This window comes from Sinohyriopsis cumingii, chromosome 4 (genome assembly GCF_028554795.1).
Source record: "Sinohyriopsis cumingii isolate HCF-2022 chromosome 4, ASM2855479v2, whole genome shotgun sequence".
Classification (NCBI taxonomy): domain Eukaryota; kingdom Metazoa; phylum Mollusca; class Bivalvia; order Unionida; family Unionidae; genus Sinohyriopsis; species Sinohyriopsis cumingii.
Genome location: NC_142964.1, coordinates 73,856,539 through 73,878,642, shown reverse-complemented (window position 1 = coordinate 73,878,642; position 22,104 = coordinate 73,856,539). Strand labels below are relative to the sequence as shown.

Genomic DNA, 22,104 nt, shown 5'->3' with positions numbered 1-22,104 from the left:
AGAAATCAATGCATATTTGGGGCAAGAAAAAGAATCTGTTTTACGTTAGTGAGTGGAATTGGAGCAAGATTTGTACTTGGGGATAAGCAAGACTTGTCCCTGAAACAAATATCACACAGGTTTAGATTTCCATATCATGCCAGCTTGGGAAATGATATTATCCCTCTCTCTCTCTCTCTCTATATATATATATATATATATATATATATATATATATATATATATATATATATATATATATATATATACACACACACACACACATGTATATTATCAAGGTTCTTATGATAATTTTTGAATGTTGTAATCATTTTGCTTTCCAGAAGTTGCAGAAAGCAAACGATGACCTGAAGGAACAAGCCAACTTAAAACAGAGTGAAGTGAACAATCTGCGAGCCACATGTGACCGTCTGTCGGCCAGTGTGACGGACAAGGATCAAGAACTGGAAACCCTTGAGGACAAGATTGTGCTTTTAGAGGAAGAGGTACTTAAAATATTCAGTTGTAATTTTTTTTTCATAGTCATTAACGCTCACCCCCATTATAACATGCCTTGTTATAACACAGTTATGGGTATAATGTGGTACAACAGCGGACCCAATGACCAAAATTATACCAATGTAAAGCAGTATGGATTGAAAGAAAACAAGGTAGTTTTGTATCTTTATTTTCTTTTCAGTGTACAAGTATTTAAAAAAAATTGATAGTGCCCATTATACCATGGTGAATAGAATTATTCTTAATATATTGCGGTTCTGTACATAGCGCAGTTCTCAATATAATGTGGTTAGGTATGTAACACTTTCAGCAGTTATGGACCCCAGCATTATAATAAGGGAGAGCTGTATGTATGGTAGGAATATCTTGTTATTGTTAATGCTACTCTTCCTAATGGAAGGTCTTATCAACAGAACGTTTTCACTAAAAGATTCTTATAATGTCTAGTCAATCCTAAACGAATGTAGTGCCAATCATATGAAGTGAAGGTAGTGCCAATCTGATGTCTGGTATAGCCACCACCATGGCAGACAGCTTGAAAATCTTTTTATCACTATCCCTTCTAAATAAAAAGTCATGTTGACATGTTGTTTTCACCAGAAGACCTCAGTCAATACACAGTCTATATAGATTTCTTGCTGTCAGCCCCAGACACATGCAATCATGTAAGTACAGACATGCATGTGCATATACACACAAGCCTCTGAAAACCATGATTGCAGGTGGCTGGGTGGTCCAAGGTGCTTGCCATTACTGGTCACTGCCATCTCACCTAAGTTCTTGACCTCGCCGGTGACCTAAAGGTTAGAGTGTCCGCCTCAGATGTGGGAGGTCATGGGTTCGATTCTTGGCTGAGTCATACCAAAGACTTGCAAAATGGTACTAACAGCTGCCTCACTTGGCGCTCAGCATTAAGAGGTTAGTATTAGGACTGTTTGGCCTGGTGTTGGGATAATGTGACTGGGTGGGACATCATGCTACATGTCTGCCACATGATGCCCTAGTGCTAGACATCACTATAAACTGCCACATTGTAGACATCGTAGCAATATGACTGAAAAATTGTTATAGCTACGTTAAGAATCCAAATCACATTACACACACAACACATGACCTCAGTCCACATGGTTTTTTGACTCAAGCTCTGCCAATATGGATATGAGAGAAAGCTTGCCTTTAGTTTCCCTTGGGTCAGTGGTTCTTTCTAGGCTTCTCTCAGGTTTTTCCTCCACCAGATATACTGACTGGCATGTTTAGCCTATAATGTGCTGAAAATTGGTATTAAACCCACAAACCACCAATGACTATCAGCTATGGAAACCCTTGTATTTGCCAGACATGTCTGCTGGTACCAGTCTTTCAACCAATTCCAAAATTCTCCTGTCGGACAGTATTAGTTATGAACATAAATCATATTATTTTTTCATACGTTTAATTTCACAAATGCAAAATCTAATAATTTCAAGCCCCTCATCTGAAAAATATAAACAAACAAGCATGGGTAAATCTTTGTCTGATAGGTGCTAGACTATCTTGAGCGTCATTTATAGCTACTCCTTAATCCTGGGTTCACAATCCCACCATCAAAGCTGATTAAAATATACACTGCCACCCTGTACTGCATACTGCCAAGCATCAAATAGAATCTCCACTTTAATTTGCCAGCATTGCTGTGATGATGCATATCATTGTAGGTTTGTTTCAAATAAAAGTACTGATGCAGAGATAAACATGGAGGTAGAGATAAAAAAAATCAGTCAAACAGTGCATGTATACAAAAGTTCTGCTAATTGGTTGTTCATTAGTAAAAACACCCAATCAGTTAGATTTGATAGTGTAAGCCATCACTCACTAAATATTTCAACAATTAATAATATGATTGGAAAGATTTAGCAATATTATTTTCACCATGGTTATGATCTGTAACATAAACATCGTAGACAAGAAAAAGGGAGGTAAATGGAATAATTTTAAAATTTTCATCCAAAGAAGTCAAAAAGTCTCAGCATAAATCCATGGCTGCAGAGTACCTCTAGAAAACTGTCACAGATTTCAAGATTGTATACTTTTGTTGACCTCACCACAGTAGGTGTGGGACTAAAATTTGATTGTTTTATTGCTAGTCATTGAGATATCAGCAAGATCTTTAATTTGTATTAGTCATAGCCTTACTAGTGTCATAACTTGATAAATTATCCCAAACCATTTTTCCAAAACTGTATTATTTCTTCTGCAGAATGTGAAATTAAAGGAGGACGTACGGAGATTTAAGGATGAAGTGGAAGTGCTCGCTGAGAATATTGAAGAGGTGAAAAAGTAAGTATTTTGCTTGTATTAGACTATCAATATATCTACACACTTGGGGTTCATGAAGATTGTATAAACTGTACATGTGATATTTCAGAGGTCTCAGCTTTGTCTACGAGAATAGTTTCCACTTTGGACAGTTCCAGTTTATAAAAACTTTAACAAAGAATGACTGTCTACTTTGGTCTGTTTTGGTAATGTCAGCTATGTAACATTGGGGAGTGTTGCATACACTTTGGTTGATGAAGCTTTTACATTGGAAATCTTTAAACTGTTGCTCTTATCTGTGTTTTTGGTTTCTGGTGAAGTTGGAAATCTCTTTGTTTTGATCCACATAATTTTTAAGAATATCACAAGTCAATTTGTGGTCCTGAATCTAGAATTCTAGAACTTTGAATCACTAAATTAATACCACAGCTCAAACATTGTGCCATGAGCTATCTTTTAGTGAACTGACACAACAGCTCAACCAGTGTGCCATGAGTTGCCAGTCAGTGAATTGACACCACAAGTGTGCCATAAGTTGTCAGTCTGTGAATTGATAACACAGCTCAGCCAGTGTGGCACAAGTTGTCAGTCAGTGAATTGACACTGCAGCTCAGCCAGTGTGCCACGAGTTGTCAGTCAGTGAAATAACACGACAGCTCAACCAGTGTGCCATGAGTTGTCAGTCAATGAATTGACACCACAGCTCAACCACTGTGTCATTTGTTGTCAATCAGTTGTAACAAATTTTCAGAATCTAATCTTATGTCTCATCAAACAAATATTTTAGGCTTTGTGTGACTCATTATTATTTAACACCAGAAATGCTAATCTTATGTTACGTGTTTAGGCTCAAATAAGGAGTAACACAAGAAAGAGTGAAAACAACAAGCTTTGAAAAATATAATAAATAATTTATTTCCCAGGAAAAATTCTGTAAAAATGAAAATATATGAACTTGCAGTTTTAAGAATCAAATCCAAGAATAATCAATGAATAAAATTTTTGAAGTCCTAAAATTGAAATGTTCTAATGATTCCAAGTTCAAGTCCTGACGAAGATACTAAGGTGGAAGGCAATGATGTATGCTGTAACCTGTACTGTGCTGAAGTCTACAGTTCCTTGTAGAAACACAATAATTAATCCTCCGGTTTTGGAAATCCAGATAAAAAATTTAAGAAAAGTCTTTGTTCAAGAATTCTGTTTGAATACAATAATATTTCCAGAGAAACGAATTAATCTTTTAGAGTCCAAATAATCTGAAGAAAAATTAACATATAATTCAAAAAATCTAAACTTCAATGCTGGTCACAACAGAAGAAAACAACTTGACATCAAGTGTTTAAAAACCTGGACTCTCTGAGATCTCTCTCTCTCTAAACATCACTATTAACACTAAGCATTTCGCAGTTTTGGAAATGCCTAATTGCGAAATAGAGGATCACATGATCATGTTTACATATAAAATAAAATCATGTAGCCCCTGTATGTCCTTGATAAGAACTAATCATTTTACTCTGAGAATAAAAGTTGTTTACTTGACCCTCAATCAAGTCCAGGAACAAAGTCAAAAATAGAAACAAGTGTTTCTATTATTAGATATTTATGGAAAGATTCAGGTCAAACTGAATTTTCTGGAAAATATCAAATTCTTTGTAAACAAAATTACATTACATCATTGCGGCCCGTGGGCTTATTTTAAATGGCCTGCAGAGCTCAAGCAGCTATATAGTCATTGCTTTTCAGTTTTCTGCTGCGGCCCTCGTCTTCAAGAAAAACATTTATCAGTGACCCATGGTGTCAAAAAGTGTGGACAGCACTGCATTACATTGACATGTAAAGAAAAAAAAGACATTGACATGTGCTTTCTGCTTGATGAGTCTAGTTTTCTCCAGGTTGCTGTAACAGTGACACCTTTCTGGTCATTGTTCTCTGAATAAATATGTTGAGAATTGAAGAATGTTATAGTTCTATTTACAAATATTTAGTGACTTTCATTTTAATATTTTCAAAGTTTTTTTAAAACAATATTGGGAAGGGGTTTATTGTTGATATCACATGACTAAAGGACCACTGATGGACATGTACGTTGCGAGATTTGTTTAAGTCATTTGTCTAGTAATGCATATGGTGAGTACCAGGTCATATGTCATCTGAGTGCTACAGTTTTGTCTCGTAAATCAGCAGATTAAAGACAGCAAATATAATCCCAAATTTCCAAAAAAATAAAGCATGTTTCTATCAGTTTCATGTGTGTATGGCTCGATGTAAGTTTGCTTGGCCAGTAGAGTAAGCGGTTACCCTATTCCATCTTTTGTCAATAAATGTCAACATATCTATGAGGTGGGAGGAGTCAGAGGGAACTCAGACTAGGGACTTCAGTACTGTCTTGATGTTGATTTGTGACATCGATTATTAATGCCACTCCTGTAAAGGTCAGAAATGCATTTATTTAATTTTCTTTCTTTAGAGTATTGCTTGCAACATAATTTCCTCTGTGTTATGCAAGTAATAAACCATGCATTGTTTATGTTGGCTGAGTAGCATTTGTACCAGAAAAATTCGGCCTTGTACCTACCTTGTACATCCTTGCCAGTACAGAGTAATGTTAGTTGCGCAACCCTATCAGATTCCATGCCTGACTTCAGATGTGCACCTATTACAAAGCTGCTAGCTCCACTTGGTCATTTTCACATCCTGGATTTAAGAGATAAATTGTTAAAAAAAAGAGCCAATAATATTTTTTTAAATATTTGATATATTTGGTACTTCATTCATTGTACAGGTAATATACTGGTATTGTCTTGCCTGGCAAAATTTATTTTCCAGATTTTAATAACTCCTACAGATAGTGTACTTAAAATTATTTCAGGCTGAATTTTCCTTAAGTTTTTTTATTTATTATTTTCTTGTTGGTATTATTCCCTCAATACCATATGTACTTGCTTAAAAGTCTAGTCCAACTGCAAACTGCACATGCCTAGATCTGCCATCACATAATGTGCTGGAAGGGGTAATCAGTAGAACTAAACAACTTAGACCCTGATTTGCAGGCACATTGTGCTATGGCAGATCAGGATCTATGTTGTTTGCAGTTGAGCTTGACTAATAAGTGAGTATATATGGTAAGTAAATTTTTTTTTAACAGATGGTTTTTTCTTATTCTTCAGGTACAAGAGTGAGAATCGCAAGCTTCTACAGGAGAAGGCAGAAAATGAACAGATGATCCGACTCCTAGAAACTCAGAAAGATGTGCTGACAAAGAGTGTAAGGAACACTAACCAGTACTTAGATTTGCTAGAGAATGTGGAAAAAGCACAGGACATCATGCCAACACTGCTTGCAATAGAGGAAGAGGTGTGACTAGCTAGTCTTGGTTTGGGTACTCTGTGGCATGTGTGGCACACTTTCAAAATATACTGGCACTGTATTTACAACATTTCATATTGGTCAAGTTTTGCTGATGCTGATAATAATTTCAGGAGCTTAATTTTTAACAGTTAAAGACTTTTATCATAATAGTCAATGCTGGTTTTCAGGTTGCCTCTTTGTCTGAAATGTCAAATTGATAATTACGAAACTTTTAATTTTTTACCTTTGCAGTAATTTTGTGGTTCTGTCACCATTATAACTTGCGCATGCACCTTTTGTTACAAGTTGTCCAATAGTAATAGAAAACCTACCCAGAACTAAAACCTATGTTGAAAAGGTTTTAGTGTTAGAACATCAAAATGAACAGATCTCTATCCAATTTGTTAAATATTTTTAGTACTATCTTAGTTGTATTTTATTTTCGACAAGAGATATACTTAGCATGTACTGGGGTTTTACAAGGGTTATAATTAGCTTGCTCTAGGTTTTTACAAGAGTTATAATTAATTTACTCTGAGAGAGAAGAAAAAGTTTTTTGTGGATAATTTCATTCTTAACCAGGAAAGTTGTTTCCATCGTGATTGCTTGAGCTGTACAATAACAGTTGTAATTATAAAGCTTTAAAAATTTCTCCTGAGCAATGAGAAAAGCCATTTCTGCTTTAATGTCCTGATTTCAGAGGTTTATGTCACTGATCCACACCATTGAGACAACATTTTATTTTCAATAAATTGAGTTCTACATAAGTGCAGTAAAGAACCATAAGATTTTAAATTGTGAATAGCAAAGTTAGGTTCAGTCTAATTAATTAAATAAATGGATTTAACTCATCAATATGAACCTAATGTGCTTTTCCATCCAGGAAGGGAAATTTGTTTAATCAGTTTAAGGTTAATGATATCCCTGAAGAGAAAAGGTTTCAGCATGACATCTTGAGTGGAAAACATATTTTTAATAAGATTCATTTACTCAAAAACACAGTACATCTGTCCTCTTTATAAGACCCTTATGATAATTTTATTCCAGATATAACACATACCTCAACAAACCCTTGGCCAAAGGTTAACCACCATACTTCAACTGGTCTGTCAAATATGTGACATTATGGATTGGTAAAAGTAACGTGATACTTAGTGTTATATCTGTATTTCCTTTTTTCTTTTGATTATTTGACAAAATTAATTGTAAAATAGCATGAATTTAAAAAACTTAATTTACATAAACTTGAATTATTACTGTATGCTTTGCTGGCCTATTCTTTATGTATTGTCTCTTCCCCCTCCCAGTTTGGTATATAAATTGGTCAGCAGTTACATATGCCAAATAAAGTGCTATAGTGATGGAGAGCTGTATCTCCAAACAGTATATTTACTCTGTCACTTATGACTTCTATTCCGATTGACTTTATACCTGCTTCAACATGAAACCAGATGATATGAGAGAAGCAACCTCAATTTACAGGCTCTAGGGGGCAGATTACAATATTTTCTTTTGTTTCTGTCAAACAATATTTTGTTCAATGTTTGAAAACAAACAAATAAAGATAGATCCATCCCCAAGAAACCAGACACACGTATGGTTGTCCCATAAATCACACAGAAAAGTTATCACACTGCCTTTTAACCGAGAAACCCAATAAACCAAAAAACCAGACACATGTATGATATATGATGGTCCCATAAATCACACAGAAAAGTTATCACACTGCCTTTTAACCAAAAAACCCAATAAACCAAGTAACCAAACACACGCATGATATATGGCTGTCCCATAAATCACACAGAAAACTTATCACACTGCCTTTTATATCAGTACAAAAAAATGTGAGCATATTAAAAAAAGGCAAATTGTGAGGCAAAATAATCAGCTATGTTTAACCTCATATCTTTGTCTGCCACTCATGAACTTAAATATAACAGATTGGTGATAGAATTTATTATTAAATTAAAAGAAAATGAAAATAGACATGATAAGATTTATCTTGATTGTAATTTTCCAGATAGTTACAGTTGTAGTATATTTCTGTAGCATATGGGAGAATAGAAAGCAGGTCATAAATATTACTTGCAAAACCAATGGACTGATTCCAGTTTGTCTGGTCTGATTCCAGTTTGTCTGGACTGATTCCAGTTTGTCTGGTCTGGTGCTGAAGCTTATAAAGACTAACATCAAACTAAATTCCATTCCAATACCTGTAAATTCATGACAGTACTTAAAATACATGAAATAAGGATCAGATTTGTGTTAGATTATTTTAAAAATAAGCTATTATCTACCGAAACTAATTCCTCTGTATGTTGCTGGTAAGTGACCAGGTGCAGGTTTTAGTGTTATCCACAATGGAGGTGTTGAACAAAAATTTGTTAAATTAAAGCATGATTTTTATGGGTTTTTTTCCCCTTTAATAAAGGTACATAAGCTTCAGAATTTGTACAGTCAAGATTTATTTCTTTGCTTGTGTGTTATATCATTATAAACAAATCTTATTTGTTACATCCAATTTTGCAGTCTAATGAATGGTGATACAGGGTTCTTCCAGTTTTAAACAATTTCAATTGTAGATGTAACTTAAATTTTTTTTCTTCCAGTGACAAGCAAGCCATTCCTCTACTTTTCAAAAGCGGTTTTAACCTGCCTCTTGTTTTATCTTTATTGCACAACATTTGTTGTCCAGAAACATAAATGCATACATTTCTTTTAAAATGGTGTCCAAAACTTTCAAGACATGGGAAAATATTATTTTAGTATAAATATTTTGTTTTCCATAAATAGTGTCCAAAGACACACAGAAAATGTGTTATATTTAGGTTATTTTATCTATCCATACACCCTAGTACCAATCAAAGAAAATGAACCAAAAATGACCCTGAAACCAAGAACTTAGTACCAAAAATAAAATAAAAAAATAACTGGAAAAAACAAGTTGTGGATTGATGTAAGTAATTTAGTGTTTTTAGTGCTGTACTTGCATCAGTTATATTTTTATCACATTATAAAGAACAATTCAGCATATAGATTGGAGTTAATTATATTCCAAAGCATGAAGTCGCTGAGGAAGGTACACTGAGTAATACAATCTGTTGACGCAGTGATGTAGTTTTTGCAGAATTATGTTGAAAAACATGATCAAAGACCCCAGTCACCCTTCTTTATTAAAATTTAATGACTGTGTTTCTTTCTTACAACAGGTAAGCTGTGTTACTAGACCTAAGGAAAATTGTCAGGATACAGTCATTTATATCAAACACTTCTTGTTAACTGTTAGCTCACATGACTGTAAGGCCAAATGAGATATGGTTCATCATTCATTGCATGTCATTCGTCAACATGTGCAGTTTTCAACTTATGATAAAAAACCACTGGGCTAAATTTGGAAGGTGGCATCCTGGCTTGAAGACCTTTAAGATTTGTACAAATGATGCTGATCTGCCATCAAATGTGGCTGCTCTTACTGAAAATAGAATAAAATTTCAGCAGTTTCTAACAAGCTGCTCAACAAAATTTGACCTAATTTGAATGTGTTTTGGGTTAAGCACTTCAGGTTTATACTACTGATACTGATCCATGACCAGAGATTACCACCATTACTGAAAAACATGGATTATTGCCATCTCACCTCTGTCTGCACGAGTTCGAGTCTCAGGTTTGGCCAATGTGGGTATGTGAGAAAGCTTGCCAGTGGCTTCTCATGGTCAGTGGTTCTTTCCGGGGTTTTCCAGGGATCTTCCTCCACCCTTGATACTGGCAGCTATGTATAGCCTATCTTGTGCTGGAAAATTGTGTTAAACCCTACAACAGCAACAACAACAATCATTCTTAACCAAGAAAGTAGCTTTTATGGATCTATGATGTCTGGCCATCTTTCTGTCTGTTCCCAATTTCATTTCCTCTTAGTAGCTAGAGTTCTGCATCATCTGGTTACAAAACTTTGTGGGTGGCTTGCACATAGGGTTAGGAATAAGTGTATCAAGTTTGGGTTAAAATGATCAACTGTCAAAATCACTTCCTGAAAGAAAAGAAATGCTTTTTGCACATTACAATTAGCTGCACACAACACACCTGGATCAAACTTTGTGGATAGCTTTCCCTTGGAGCAAAGAAGAAGCATCTTGATTTGGGTGTCAATAGGTCAAGGTCACTATTACCAGAATAAAGTTTTCCCCTCAATAATATTAAGTATCATGCCTCAGCCAAACTTGCTGATAACTTGCACTTGGGTAAGGAAGAAACCTATTGATTTTGAGATTTAAAAAAAGTTAATGGTCAAGCCACTGTTACTGAAAGAAGAAAATGGTTTCTTCCCAAACTTTTCAGTGGTTTGCCACATACTTTCAGCAAAGGTTTTGGATGATTTGCATGTTGGAAAGAAAGCCTGTTAAATTTGGGGCAAAGAGGTCAAAGTTCAAGCTCATTGTGACTGAAAAAAGAAAAATGAGTTTTAGTTCTAGACCACGACAAAACGTTTTGAAGAGCTTCCACCAAATATGGAAGAGGTCTGTTGATTTTGGGGTTTAAAGGGCAAAGGTCAGGGTTATTGTGGTTTTGCAGATTAATGTTTGTTCCTTAACTTTAATCATGAATACGTAAAATGTTTCTAAAAATGAATTTTTAAATCATTGTTATGTCTCTATTGGTCATAAATTAAGCAACAGTAAAAACAAAACCATGAGGTTTAGTAAAATTCAACAAATAATTAATTTCCCTAGAACACCAAGTGAAAATTTAAAAATACCTTACAGTATTGCGATTTAAATCCCAAACAATCCTAAAAATTCTATCACAAGTCCAGAAGTATCAAGTATTTCAAATGAATTCCAGTGGTGTTCCGAATTAATTCCAAACTTGAATGTGCTGATGTACCTATAGTCTTTATGTATAACAATGATAAAATCCAGAATGTCTTGGAAAATGAGTCCTCAATAATCCCAAAGCAGTGTTTTAATCCAAAAGTTAATGTGAACTTTGTAATTCCAAATAATAATTTAGATAAATAATTCTTCTCAAATTATAACTGAACATAACTAAAAACTGATTGTGGATTCCCAAAGACCAATATTAAGGTGGGAATGAATAATTTTGTTTATCAGACCCTTGTATAATAGCCTAAGACACAATAAGATGACCAGGATGTGGATCATACATTTGCTTCCAGAGCTTTCTAAGGTCATAAGGCCATGTCAATATATTTACAAATACCTGAAAGTATAACCCACAAACATGGACAAAAGTTATTTATGTCAGCATTTGTTTATGAATGACCATTAGTTTAAACTACAACCCACAATCATAGATAAAAGTTAAGCACACAGGATGTGTATAACAATCACCAGGAACGCATTGTATAAAATGAGTGTATGGTTTATTGTCGTTATTCACTGAATGAATCTAGTATCAAGATTATTGTCTACACAACCATTACATTAATTAGATTGCAATCAACCTAGTATACCTACAGTAGTACAATTTCTGTAAATTAGAATATTTGATGATGTGAACTCAAATTTCACATGACACTGATCAGCCAATAAAAATTCATCTCATGGGAATCGTGTAATAAAATTAATTATTTATATAGCAAAGTAATTTTTAAACATCTGAGAGGTTCACAGTAAACATTTCTTTTCAACTGTACCTCTGATAAACAAGGATTACTTTGTAGGTAGATAATGAAAACTTGTTTCTTGTAAGAACAAATATGCATATGACAGTCACTATCATAGAATATGACATAACTGTGTAGTAGATACATGCTCAGAAACTGCTGCATTCCCACGGTTATGTTTGTCATGAAGAGGCCTTCATATTAACAAGCCTGCATTCCAGGTCATGATTTTTGTCCTGGGCTATTCATTTAACTTGCTCTGTATATAAAGTCAAATGTGCTTAGATCTTGATTAATACTTGAAAATTCTGGGGGGACTTCATTTGGTTTTTGATACACTGATATTTGCAATTATTATAAATTACAAAATTAAAAACTCATTCTACAGAGGTTGTCCATTTCATGTCACTTTTGAATACCTTTTCATGTGCATTTCTTTTTAAGCACAATGCATGTGCTTTTTCATGTACAATAGGCTGGCTTTGCTTTTTCCAACATACACCATGTTTTTGCAAAAATATTCAACGCTTTTGCCATTTAACTGCACATCAATATAAGGTGCTTTCTCACATGCATTTTAACTACATAGCTTCTGAAAAATATATAAATATCTCACCATGATGAAAGGAATATTGTCAGATGGATTAAAGTGTAATTTGTTCATTTATTCTACAATTTGAAATTAGATTTCTTGTTTTTGCACACACACACACACACACAGACATGCATATACATGCACACACACACACACGGGCATGCATGTGCGTGCACACACATACAAAGCATCATTCTTTAAAATGACTCATACAAGTAGATCCTCTTTATTATACAGCTTTAAAAAAAGTCCCATGTTTATGAAATGTACATAATAGACAATGGTAAAAATTATTGTCAAGGGAAGATGCTTTGAATGATGTGCTTAAATGTTGCTTGTGTTTGTTAGAGGGCAGGGGAATTTAATTTTGAGTCCACATTCATTCATAGTGTTTTTGGAATGATATTTTGAGATCTGTTCTTATATTACCAGCTTAAAGAGAATTACATACATTATACTCACATACACCGGTAGATCCTATGTATTACTGTAACATTTTAAAACTGTTCATAGGGGTGATGGTGGAGTATCAGTTTTTACTTGTTCTGCAATGTGGATTTTAGTTTTATGACTAGACAAGCATTTTGTTGGTGTATATAGTTTTGATGTACAGGTATTTATATGCTCAAATATAGTAATTAGTAAATCAACTTAGTCAAACAATGTCCAGTCAATATTTTAAAAAATATTGAAATATGTCACTGCATTTCAAATTAAAAATATGAGCTATGTATTTTTGGGGCCTTTGTAGTATCAAGTTTGGAGTTGCAATCAAATGTTGCTTGTTGCCAACTCTATCTCGTTATTTAAAATGCATGCCTCTTTTTTTAAAGAGCATTTGAATAATGAGTCTTTCCCCAATATCCATCTTTGTTAGTCAAGGATTGTATATCTACATGTACAACTGTGAAAAAAAGTGGATCAGTGAAACTTGGCAGTCTATGATCCTAACTGTATACAGGAAGATCAGTTCTAAATACAGACCTCATCTCCAACATCATCATCATGACAATAATTAATTTCAAAAGTACATATATTTTCAGTGATTTTAAATATAAAGCTAAAAATGTTTTAGCCGGTCAGTCTGCAAAGCTACTAATTACAGTTAATTGTTGATTAATGACATGTCAGAATTACTTCTGCCTGCACTACATTGTGTCAATTAATAAGATTTGCATTATCCATTAAATTAATTAAGAGGATCCATTATTCAGTCATAGTTTTGTAGAAGTAAGTATCAGCTTTAGATAACATTTCTTTTAATATGGTGTAATAAAGATTTTTTCACATTCATTTAAAAAATTTAATGTTTGATTATTATGTAATACAAGTATGAATTGTACAGAATAACATTGAATTTCATATTTTATCAGAAAATTATTACATTTGCAAAAAAGATGATAAATGTGGTGACCATTAGTTTAAAAACATTGTTAAATTTGGTTACAAACATTCCTTGGTACCTGTACATTTCAAAACCGATTTCTGTATAAAATATCATAAGGTATAATAGGGCAGACAAAATACAGTTTTGTTCTTCAAAATGTATTTTCATAATACCATGAGACAATGATTGCTTTGCAGTATTTTGTTCCATTCACTAATACATCTTAATTTTCCACACTTTGTAAATAATTGCTTTGACAAGAACAGTAGGTGACAAATATAACCTGAGTATAATGTTTTGTCCTTAGGTGTGCCACAGTACAGGGTGCTTTTCATGACCTTTATCAGTGTATTAGATTGTATCATGTTTGCACTAGTTTTGAATTGGTTCTCACCAAGAGTGCAGTGGACTTGATCTAGAAACAGAGACAAACAACATTGCATTGATATGAAATTAATGCAATCTACTAACAATTCTGATGAGGTTGTTGTTCATCAGTCTGCAAGGTGTATTATTTGGGTTTCATTTTGATACCATATTTACTCACTTATAAGTCAAGCCTTACTGCAAACTGTACAGACCCAAATCTGCCATCACATAATGTGCTAGCAGATCTGGGTCTATGTAGTTTGTTGGGAGTAATCAGTAGAATAAACAGCATACACCCTGGTTTGCAGGTACATCATACTGTGGCACATCATGATCTTTGTTGTTAGTATGATTCAGCTTATAAGCGAGTACATATGTTATACCATTAAGCAGTGTTCATTAAGAAAGAAGCTGCAAACTTCAAGAAATATTCTTCTGATTCTAATATTCAGAATTTTTTTCACCTATTTCAACATAACATTTAGTTAAGCTCATAACAATTTCATACCTTCTTTGACTTTGTGTCAGTAAATACCAGCATGGAATAAAAGTCCAATAATTTCCTGTGAAATATATAGAGCCTTGAATCAGGATTCAATATCCATGGTAATCCTGTCACCCAAGGCTAATAAAAATGTTGGCTGTCCAATGGAAGTTCACTTGTAGCTAGTTCTTCATAATAGTGCAAACAAAGCTAACAAACGTCAAGAAGTACACAACCTTGTCTGTCCATTCGCAACAAGAAACTGTAAATTTGATAAAATTAGAACAAATTTCCAACTCGCATCACAGGACTAAACCATGTTCATGGTCATCAAGATGTTTGACTTTTGTTTAGAAATGTGATGGTCAAGCAGCTTAATGACCAGGACTTTATTAATGGATGATATGAAGCTGTTTGTTTAATTTAAATGCTTTCCAAATATGCCACAAGTTTCAGGTTCTAGCTTGGGGTTGGGGTGTACTGAAATCCCCAAGACTAGTAACCTTTTACCCAACTCTGGTCGCCAGGGTTAGTGAATAAATTCCCCATGAATTGTAAATTTCAGTTTGGTTGTCTATTACTGAGAATAACAGTTAATACGTCATTATGCTCCACACAGGAGTGATGGAGTATATAGCGTTATAGTGAGAATGCCACATAATTTTTTACACGTACACAAAAATGGATCCATGACTATATGTACCTTTTAACAGGTAACATTATAATGAAGGTTGCTGTAATTAGGAGGTTGTGCTTATTGAATTTAATTGTCTATTTATAGACACATTATGATGCAGTCTTATTGTCCTGAAGCAGACAGATTTTGTTTGAGTGGAAGAGGTGTGTCATGTGTCAATTCTTAATGTTAAATCCATTGAGGACACTCTTTGCAAGAATTGATGCATAACAGATACTGAGATAAATCGCTGGTGAAATCAGTTGGTATTATAACATGGGCAGCCTTTCTTTAAAATGATACTTTATCCAGATTTTAGGCTGGCAGATAGTAGTAAACAAGGGTTGCAGTATATAATGATGCATTAATCAGAGTCCAGAGATCCATGCAGGACAGTTTTTTGGCTATAATTGAGGGTGACAGTATAACGTGGTGATATCTTGGGTATAAACTGTATAAATCCCAGAATTTTTTTTAATCAGGCATACATGATTGTAGTAAACCAAATATTGTCTGAAAATGCATGACGATGCATGCCTTGAGTGTTATTCAAGACTTCTCTTCTAGTAGGAATAACATTTACTTAATTGACAAATTTAATGCATTAAATGATGGTAACTAAAAACTACTTTTCAATGAATGTAACGTTTATGTTTGTATGATGTTTATTTTATTTATTTGCCAACTGGATTGGAAGTAGAAATTTAAATAGATGTTATCTGTGATACATGTAAAGTATGGTGATTTTGTAATGGTGTAGCATTTTGTAATTTTACATCAAATAAAGTCTGTTTATAAATTCTTGTGTCAAGTTATTTACATAACAAATTGCACTGCCTCTACCATCTCATGTATATGTACCATTATTGTAATTCTTCAAACACAAGATGACTGCTATTTATAATTATTTTAGAAGAATTATTTACATAAGCTGTTTTCACAATATAGTAACTATTTTATGTCTTTAAAATAGATACCTTAACCAAATACCATTCAGAATGTTTTTGTATCTTGCATGACAGTTCATGTTGAAGAATCTATACATTTTCAAATATAGGTCAAGTTTACATAGCCTTGTGATCGATAACTCTTCATTCTAGTTAAGTGAACAGATTTTATGTTGAGAAGTCTTTGAGTGCCATTAATTAGATGGTGAATCTCTTTCAAAGATTGCTCACTGTCCTAAGTTAGAACAAGGACACCTTTGTAATCCTTTCGCCTTGTCATATAGTTCAAGATTTGATTAAATATGGCAGATTTTCTAATCACAGTTGAAGGATTTGCAGGGGATAGGAATGTTTGTTTTCTGTTGGCAAATAGTTATTTATCCCTTTAATAAGACATTGGATAGTGGAATCTTTTCATCAGTGCTTCACATTGATCTTTCATGTCTTGGTAACATCAGTGCCATTACTGCGAGGGTCTGTATGGGAGGGATTTAAACGTTTAGAACCATCTCACTTCTTGCAGTTCGGTTTCTTGACCATTTCTTCATATAAATAAATAATTTCCAAGAGTATAATTTCTTAATGGCATTATTGTTTATTTAATAAAGAAAATATTTCACCAGAAGCACATAGTATCTTTAGAACAATTGAAAAACAATTATGATCATAATTTGCTTAATAATTTGGTCTAAAATGTAATCTTTGGTGATTTCTATCCAATTTTATTACCATATGAACTTGCATTTATGTTGAGTCAAACTGCAAACAAGATAGGCCCTGATCTACCATCACATAATGTGCTGGCAGTTCAGGGTATATGTTCTACTAATTCCTCTTAACAAGCTGCATAGATCCAGATTATTATGCAACAGCAGATCTAGGTCTGTGCAGTTTGCATTTGAACTTGACTTGTAAGCAGGCATATATGGTACCTCCTGTAACATCTGTCCTTGAAATGTTCATTTTCTTGCTTTTGATTTAAATAGTTGCAGATTTTTCAATGCCATGAGTTTCTTTTTTAATAGCAGTGAACACAGCCCATATGGGTACAACAGAATTCCAAACCAAATAACCTTGATTTTTGTTTACCTGAAATAGGTTAGGTTAAGAAGTTATTTTACATGTAATAGTAGCACAAGAATTCCATATTACTATATAAAAGAGTTGAATAATGTCTCTTTCAATCAGGTGTTTTTTAAAATAGATAACAAAATAATGAATGTTGCTGGAAATTGGGTAGTTTCAGTGATCTCTTGGCCTTGAGGCAGACATTAATTCTGAGTAGATAATATTACAACATAGGGGGGTTGTAGTGGAATAACAGACATGTTTAATGTTTAAAAAATAGTTTCTATCAATTAAAAGGTGTATTGAGTCAAATATATACTGAGTAAGACTAAATAGAGGTTGTAAATCCCATGTTTATAAGATGAAAATGTTGCAGTCATACCGGATATTGAAAATAGTGGAGACCCATTATTTTTTTAATTATTTTTTTTACAAATGCTGACACCCTGCCACTTGCATAGATATTGATTTAATTAGTCTCATTGCTCTTCTATTAGGCTCTTTGTCAGTTATCACAACATGCAATGGAAATGTGTCATAATTAGGCCGATTTTCACTGAGGGTCTACAGGGAAGGGTCAATTATTTATTTCACCATTTCAGTGCCATTAGCCACTGGATGAGATCTGATTGAAAACTCTTGGTTTTTACTTAAATTTGGAAGAAGAAAGAAATGCAGTTTTCAAACAATACATTGTGGGTACAGTTGTTTAGTGCTTTCTCCTAACTCAGTTATTGGTATACAGTATACTAAGAGATCCAAGCTGATAGATTGATGTGTTTTTAATTTTTAAGGCAGTAAAAGTATTCATTTACATAGAATGTATACATGTCTGTGCTTATCTATGCTTTGTTTTCATGGCTTCTTTGTTCCAGTTTGAGCCTCTTGTGTGCTATTTTCTATATTGGCATTTATATCATTTTGCATTTAATCATCACCATATAGCCAGTATAGTGTTGATATGCTTTTGAACAAATTACTACTACAGTTTCTTTAACTGTTGCATTTATGTAATGTTGATTTGGTGTGGAAAGAAAAAAGTTCAAACTGAGATTTATTTAATGATGGGTTTAAATAGATGTTTTGCACTTAAAGAAATTTTCATATTAATATAGTGGCATAATTTATGTAAATTTGTATATTACATTTTTTATATTGATATTTGTTATTTTTATGTGCTCAATTAGTGAAATTATTTTTCTTTTTATCAATTATCAATTTGTGCCACCTTGCTTTGATTTTTTTATAAAAAATTAAAGTTTAAGGGCAATATTAATGAAATGAAGGGATATATGCAGAGCAAAAAATTTGTTTCTTGAACTTTTTGCAGGAGAATTTATTAATATTGAAATTTTATCCCAGGGTTATAGGTCATAAATTCCTTTGATAAAAATTAATTCATTGATTGCTCGTTTTACCGAATATACATGTACTTGCTTATAGGTAGAGTCCAACTGCAAATTGCACAGACCCAGATCTGCCATCACATAATGTGCCTGTAGATCTGGGTCTATGCACTTAGTTTAGAGTAATGAGTAGAACATACAGCATGGACCATGATCCACCAGTGCATTATTAGAAACAGATCAAGGTATACATTGTTTGCATTTGGACTCTGCTTATACACAAGTATTTAGCAACATTAAATTTGATAGTTCATTATCCTGTAAAGGTATTTTGAGCACCTTGTTGGCTGACATGGGAGCTAAGTAGCTTTCCCAATGTCACACAGAGGCAGCCAACCCTAGCTGGCTTGAACAGTCATGATAACTTGTCTAATGCATTACAAACCTTATGATGTAACAACTCAGCTATTTTGGCACTGTCATTAAATGAAATTTGCTTTTGTTGTATGCATACAAAAGTAATTTAATCACTATTAGGTACATTAGAAGAGAAATTTTTAATTTCTTTTGCAGTCTGAGAGTAGCTTGGCCAAACTTCACGATTTGCAGAAACTTACAGAAAAACTGGGTCACTACAAGGGTGAAAATGAGGTGCTAAGGTCAGTTGTATCCCAGCAGTGAGATTTGAGATGCATTTATGATTCTAGTTTTATCACATTGTTGTTATTAGTAGTGCAAAGGTTCATTTGAAAGTCATATTTTTTTACACCAATTGAAATTTGGGGATTCTTTTTACAATGTACCTAAAGTTTGTACTTGAATAGCTAAGGTTTCATTTCTTGCAAAGTTTTACTTGGATATGCTAGTTTCATTTCTTGCCTGCATCATTATATCATTCACAGGAGAGACAACACATTCTGTAGCACTTATAAATTTTTTGTTACCCGATATCTTTTTACAAGCTTTTGTAACTTATAGTATGTACATTTTTATGTATTTTTGAAATAGATCTAGAGAATAAATCCCCATAACAAAAAAGTGTTTGGCTCATCAAGAATAAAATATCAGCTGCTGATCACATTCATTAAATTGATTGAAGACAAGTCTCATTGTCATAGCTTGTAATTTGTTGTGGCAATGCAGTTTCAGAAGACCACTAGAGATTAACAGTTATCCATATATTTGATGGAACAGGAAGGTCAGCTTAAGACAGACTTGGAGATTTGCACAATTTGTTCAGGAGTTTTGATTACAAACTTGTGATGATTTTCATGAACCCAGGTTTTAGGATAAAGATGGACAAAAATTACAACTGTTGAAAAAATTTCCATTTTTTGAATATAAGACATGCAGGCACTAGCCTTGTTGCTCAGAATTATCCCTGTATTTAGGTCTTTAATAAATGTTTGTTTTCTTCTTTCGCAGGGAAAGAATAGGGGAACTTGAAAAAGTCAGAGATAGCCTAATCAAACAGAAAGAAGAACTTCTGGTATTATTCTTTAAGATAGTTAGAATTTTGTATGTAAGAATAGACATGCACATATAATAATTGTATAAAGTATATGTAAGAATATACATGTATATGTAATAATTGTATAAAGTATATCTAAGAATATACATGTATATATAATAATTGTATAAAGTATATGTAAGAATAAACATGTATATGTAATAATTGTATAAAGTATATCTAAGAATATACATGTATGTATAATAATTGTATAAAGTATATCAAAGAATAAACATGTATATATAATAATTGTATAAAGTATATGTAAGAATATACATGTATATATAATAAATGTTTGCAGAAAAGTTCCTTGCACATTGACTACTTTAAAGATCCTACTCTTTCAAGAAATGAGGAAAATTCTTGCAGAAATGCAAAAATCTCAGTACAGGCTGGTATTGATTCATTAAAGAAAAAGGATATGAGAGACACGATTCTTTGAACTTTTTGGAAATGTGAAGATTGCTGGGATAATTGGAAGTTTAAATCATTAATTTTGTGTTTATATGCTTTGTTTGAATGGTTTTGGGGACTGTTGGACCATATGCACAAAAATATTTAATATTAAAGGTTTCAGTAATTACAATTCTGCTTTACTGACAGTTGTTCCCCATAACGATATTCATCTCAACCTCACTGGCTTATAAATTCTTGATTTTTCCAATTTATGTAAGAATATGATTGATAAATTTTGTCATTTTTTTTAAAACAATAGTTTTGTCAGTAATTTGATGATGTCTTTGTTTGTTTTTTTTCTGGATGACAAGGCTCTAAAAATGATTACAGTTTCTGGAGAAACATTGTTTTTTTTTTGTGAATGTTTAGAGAATGTTTTCGTGTAACATTTTTTCTTTTCTGAAGCAAGATTTCTACATCTGAATTATAAAAGATATTGAGGAAGTAAAAGAGTTATTAACTAGATAGGTGTTTTATGGGAAGGAATAGCGATGTTTCAGAATGACTAGTTTTATGGGAAGGAATAGTGATGATTCAGAATGACTAGTTTTATGGGAAGGAATAGTAATGATTCAGAATGACTAGTTTTATGGGAAGGAATAGCGATGATTCAGAATGACTAATTTTATGGGAAGGAATAGCGATGATTCAGAATGGCTAGTAAATTTCTCAGTCTGCTACTCCTTATGGCTGCAAAGACAATTTTGTAAAAAAATCTAGGCCTGGTATTTCATAAGTAGCTACAGCTATTCCTCATTTTAATGTGTTTTGCTACAATTGTGATTCCATATTTAATATAGTAATCCTTACAACGACATGACCACACTTATGAAAATATTTTTTTGTAATAGTATTTTGAAAATCCATTAGCAGGAAACTTTACATCAAAAGTACCTTACTTGATTTGGACATTGCCAGAATGTGTTTTTACAGTCAGCGTTTAACAGCGATTATCCACTGTTGTATTCAGTCATTGTCAGATGGGTTGTAGCACAGCCAAAATTACCCATGTCTCCAATGAGCTGTGATAATAAATTGTAGTTGGTCTGTGGCAACTGTGTAGTAGGTAGCGGTATAAAAGACTGTCAAAATTTTCTTTGGTGCTTAAGCTACTCCAGCAGATCAGCAACTTATTCTCAGTAAACATGTCTCGATGATTATTGCAGGTCATTGCTTATTGATATGGCAACACATCATAGCAAGGATTAGCAATCACATGCTGCTCTAATCCTTTCTGTGACCTGTTGCTATCCAAGTGTCATTAAACAATGGTTTTCAATGGCCTCATTTGTTATATTTGTCTTGCAAAGCTAACATCAGTGCAGTCCAAAGTGCTTTATCCAGTCACCTGAGAGAAAGTGACAGTCACTAATTAATGCTCATTTTGCATACTATAGTGACAAACAAGGTCAATAGAAATGTTTAAATGTCACTGTTGTGAAATCATTTAATTTTATGAGTGAATTTGGTATTACCTGTATTTATGAGTGAATTAAGATGGA

The 22,104-nt window shown here is 33.3% G+C and overlaps 1 protein-coding gene across 21 annotated transcripts in view; it reads left to right on the top strand.

Annotated features, from left to right (window-relative positions):
* LOC149801452 (uncharacterized) overlaps positions 1-22,104 on the top strand; it is a 227,224-nt gene that overhangs the window by 90,992 nt on the left and 114,128 nt on the right. For 20 of the 21 annotated variants that reach the window (XM_089955585.1, XM_089955600.1, XM_089955607.1 and 17 more), the window contains exons 14-18: positions 324-485; positions 2,735-2,814; positions 5,961-6,147; positions 19,210-19,295; positions 20,062-20,125. In XM_089955585.1, coding sequence (XP_089811711.1) covers positions 324-485; positions 2,735-2,814; positions 5,961-6,147; positions 19,210-19,295; positions 20,062-20,125 — 579 coding nt within the window. The remainder of the gene's footprint in view (positions 1-323; positions 486-2,734; positions 2,815-5,960; positions 6,148-19,209; positions 19,296-20,061; positions 20,126-22,104) is intronic. The other variant, XM_089955594.1, reaches the window with a different exon arrangement.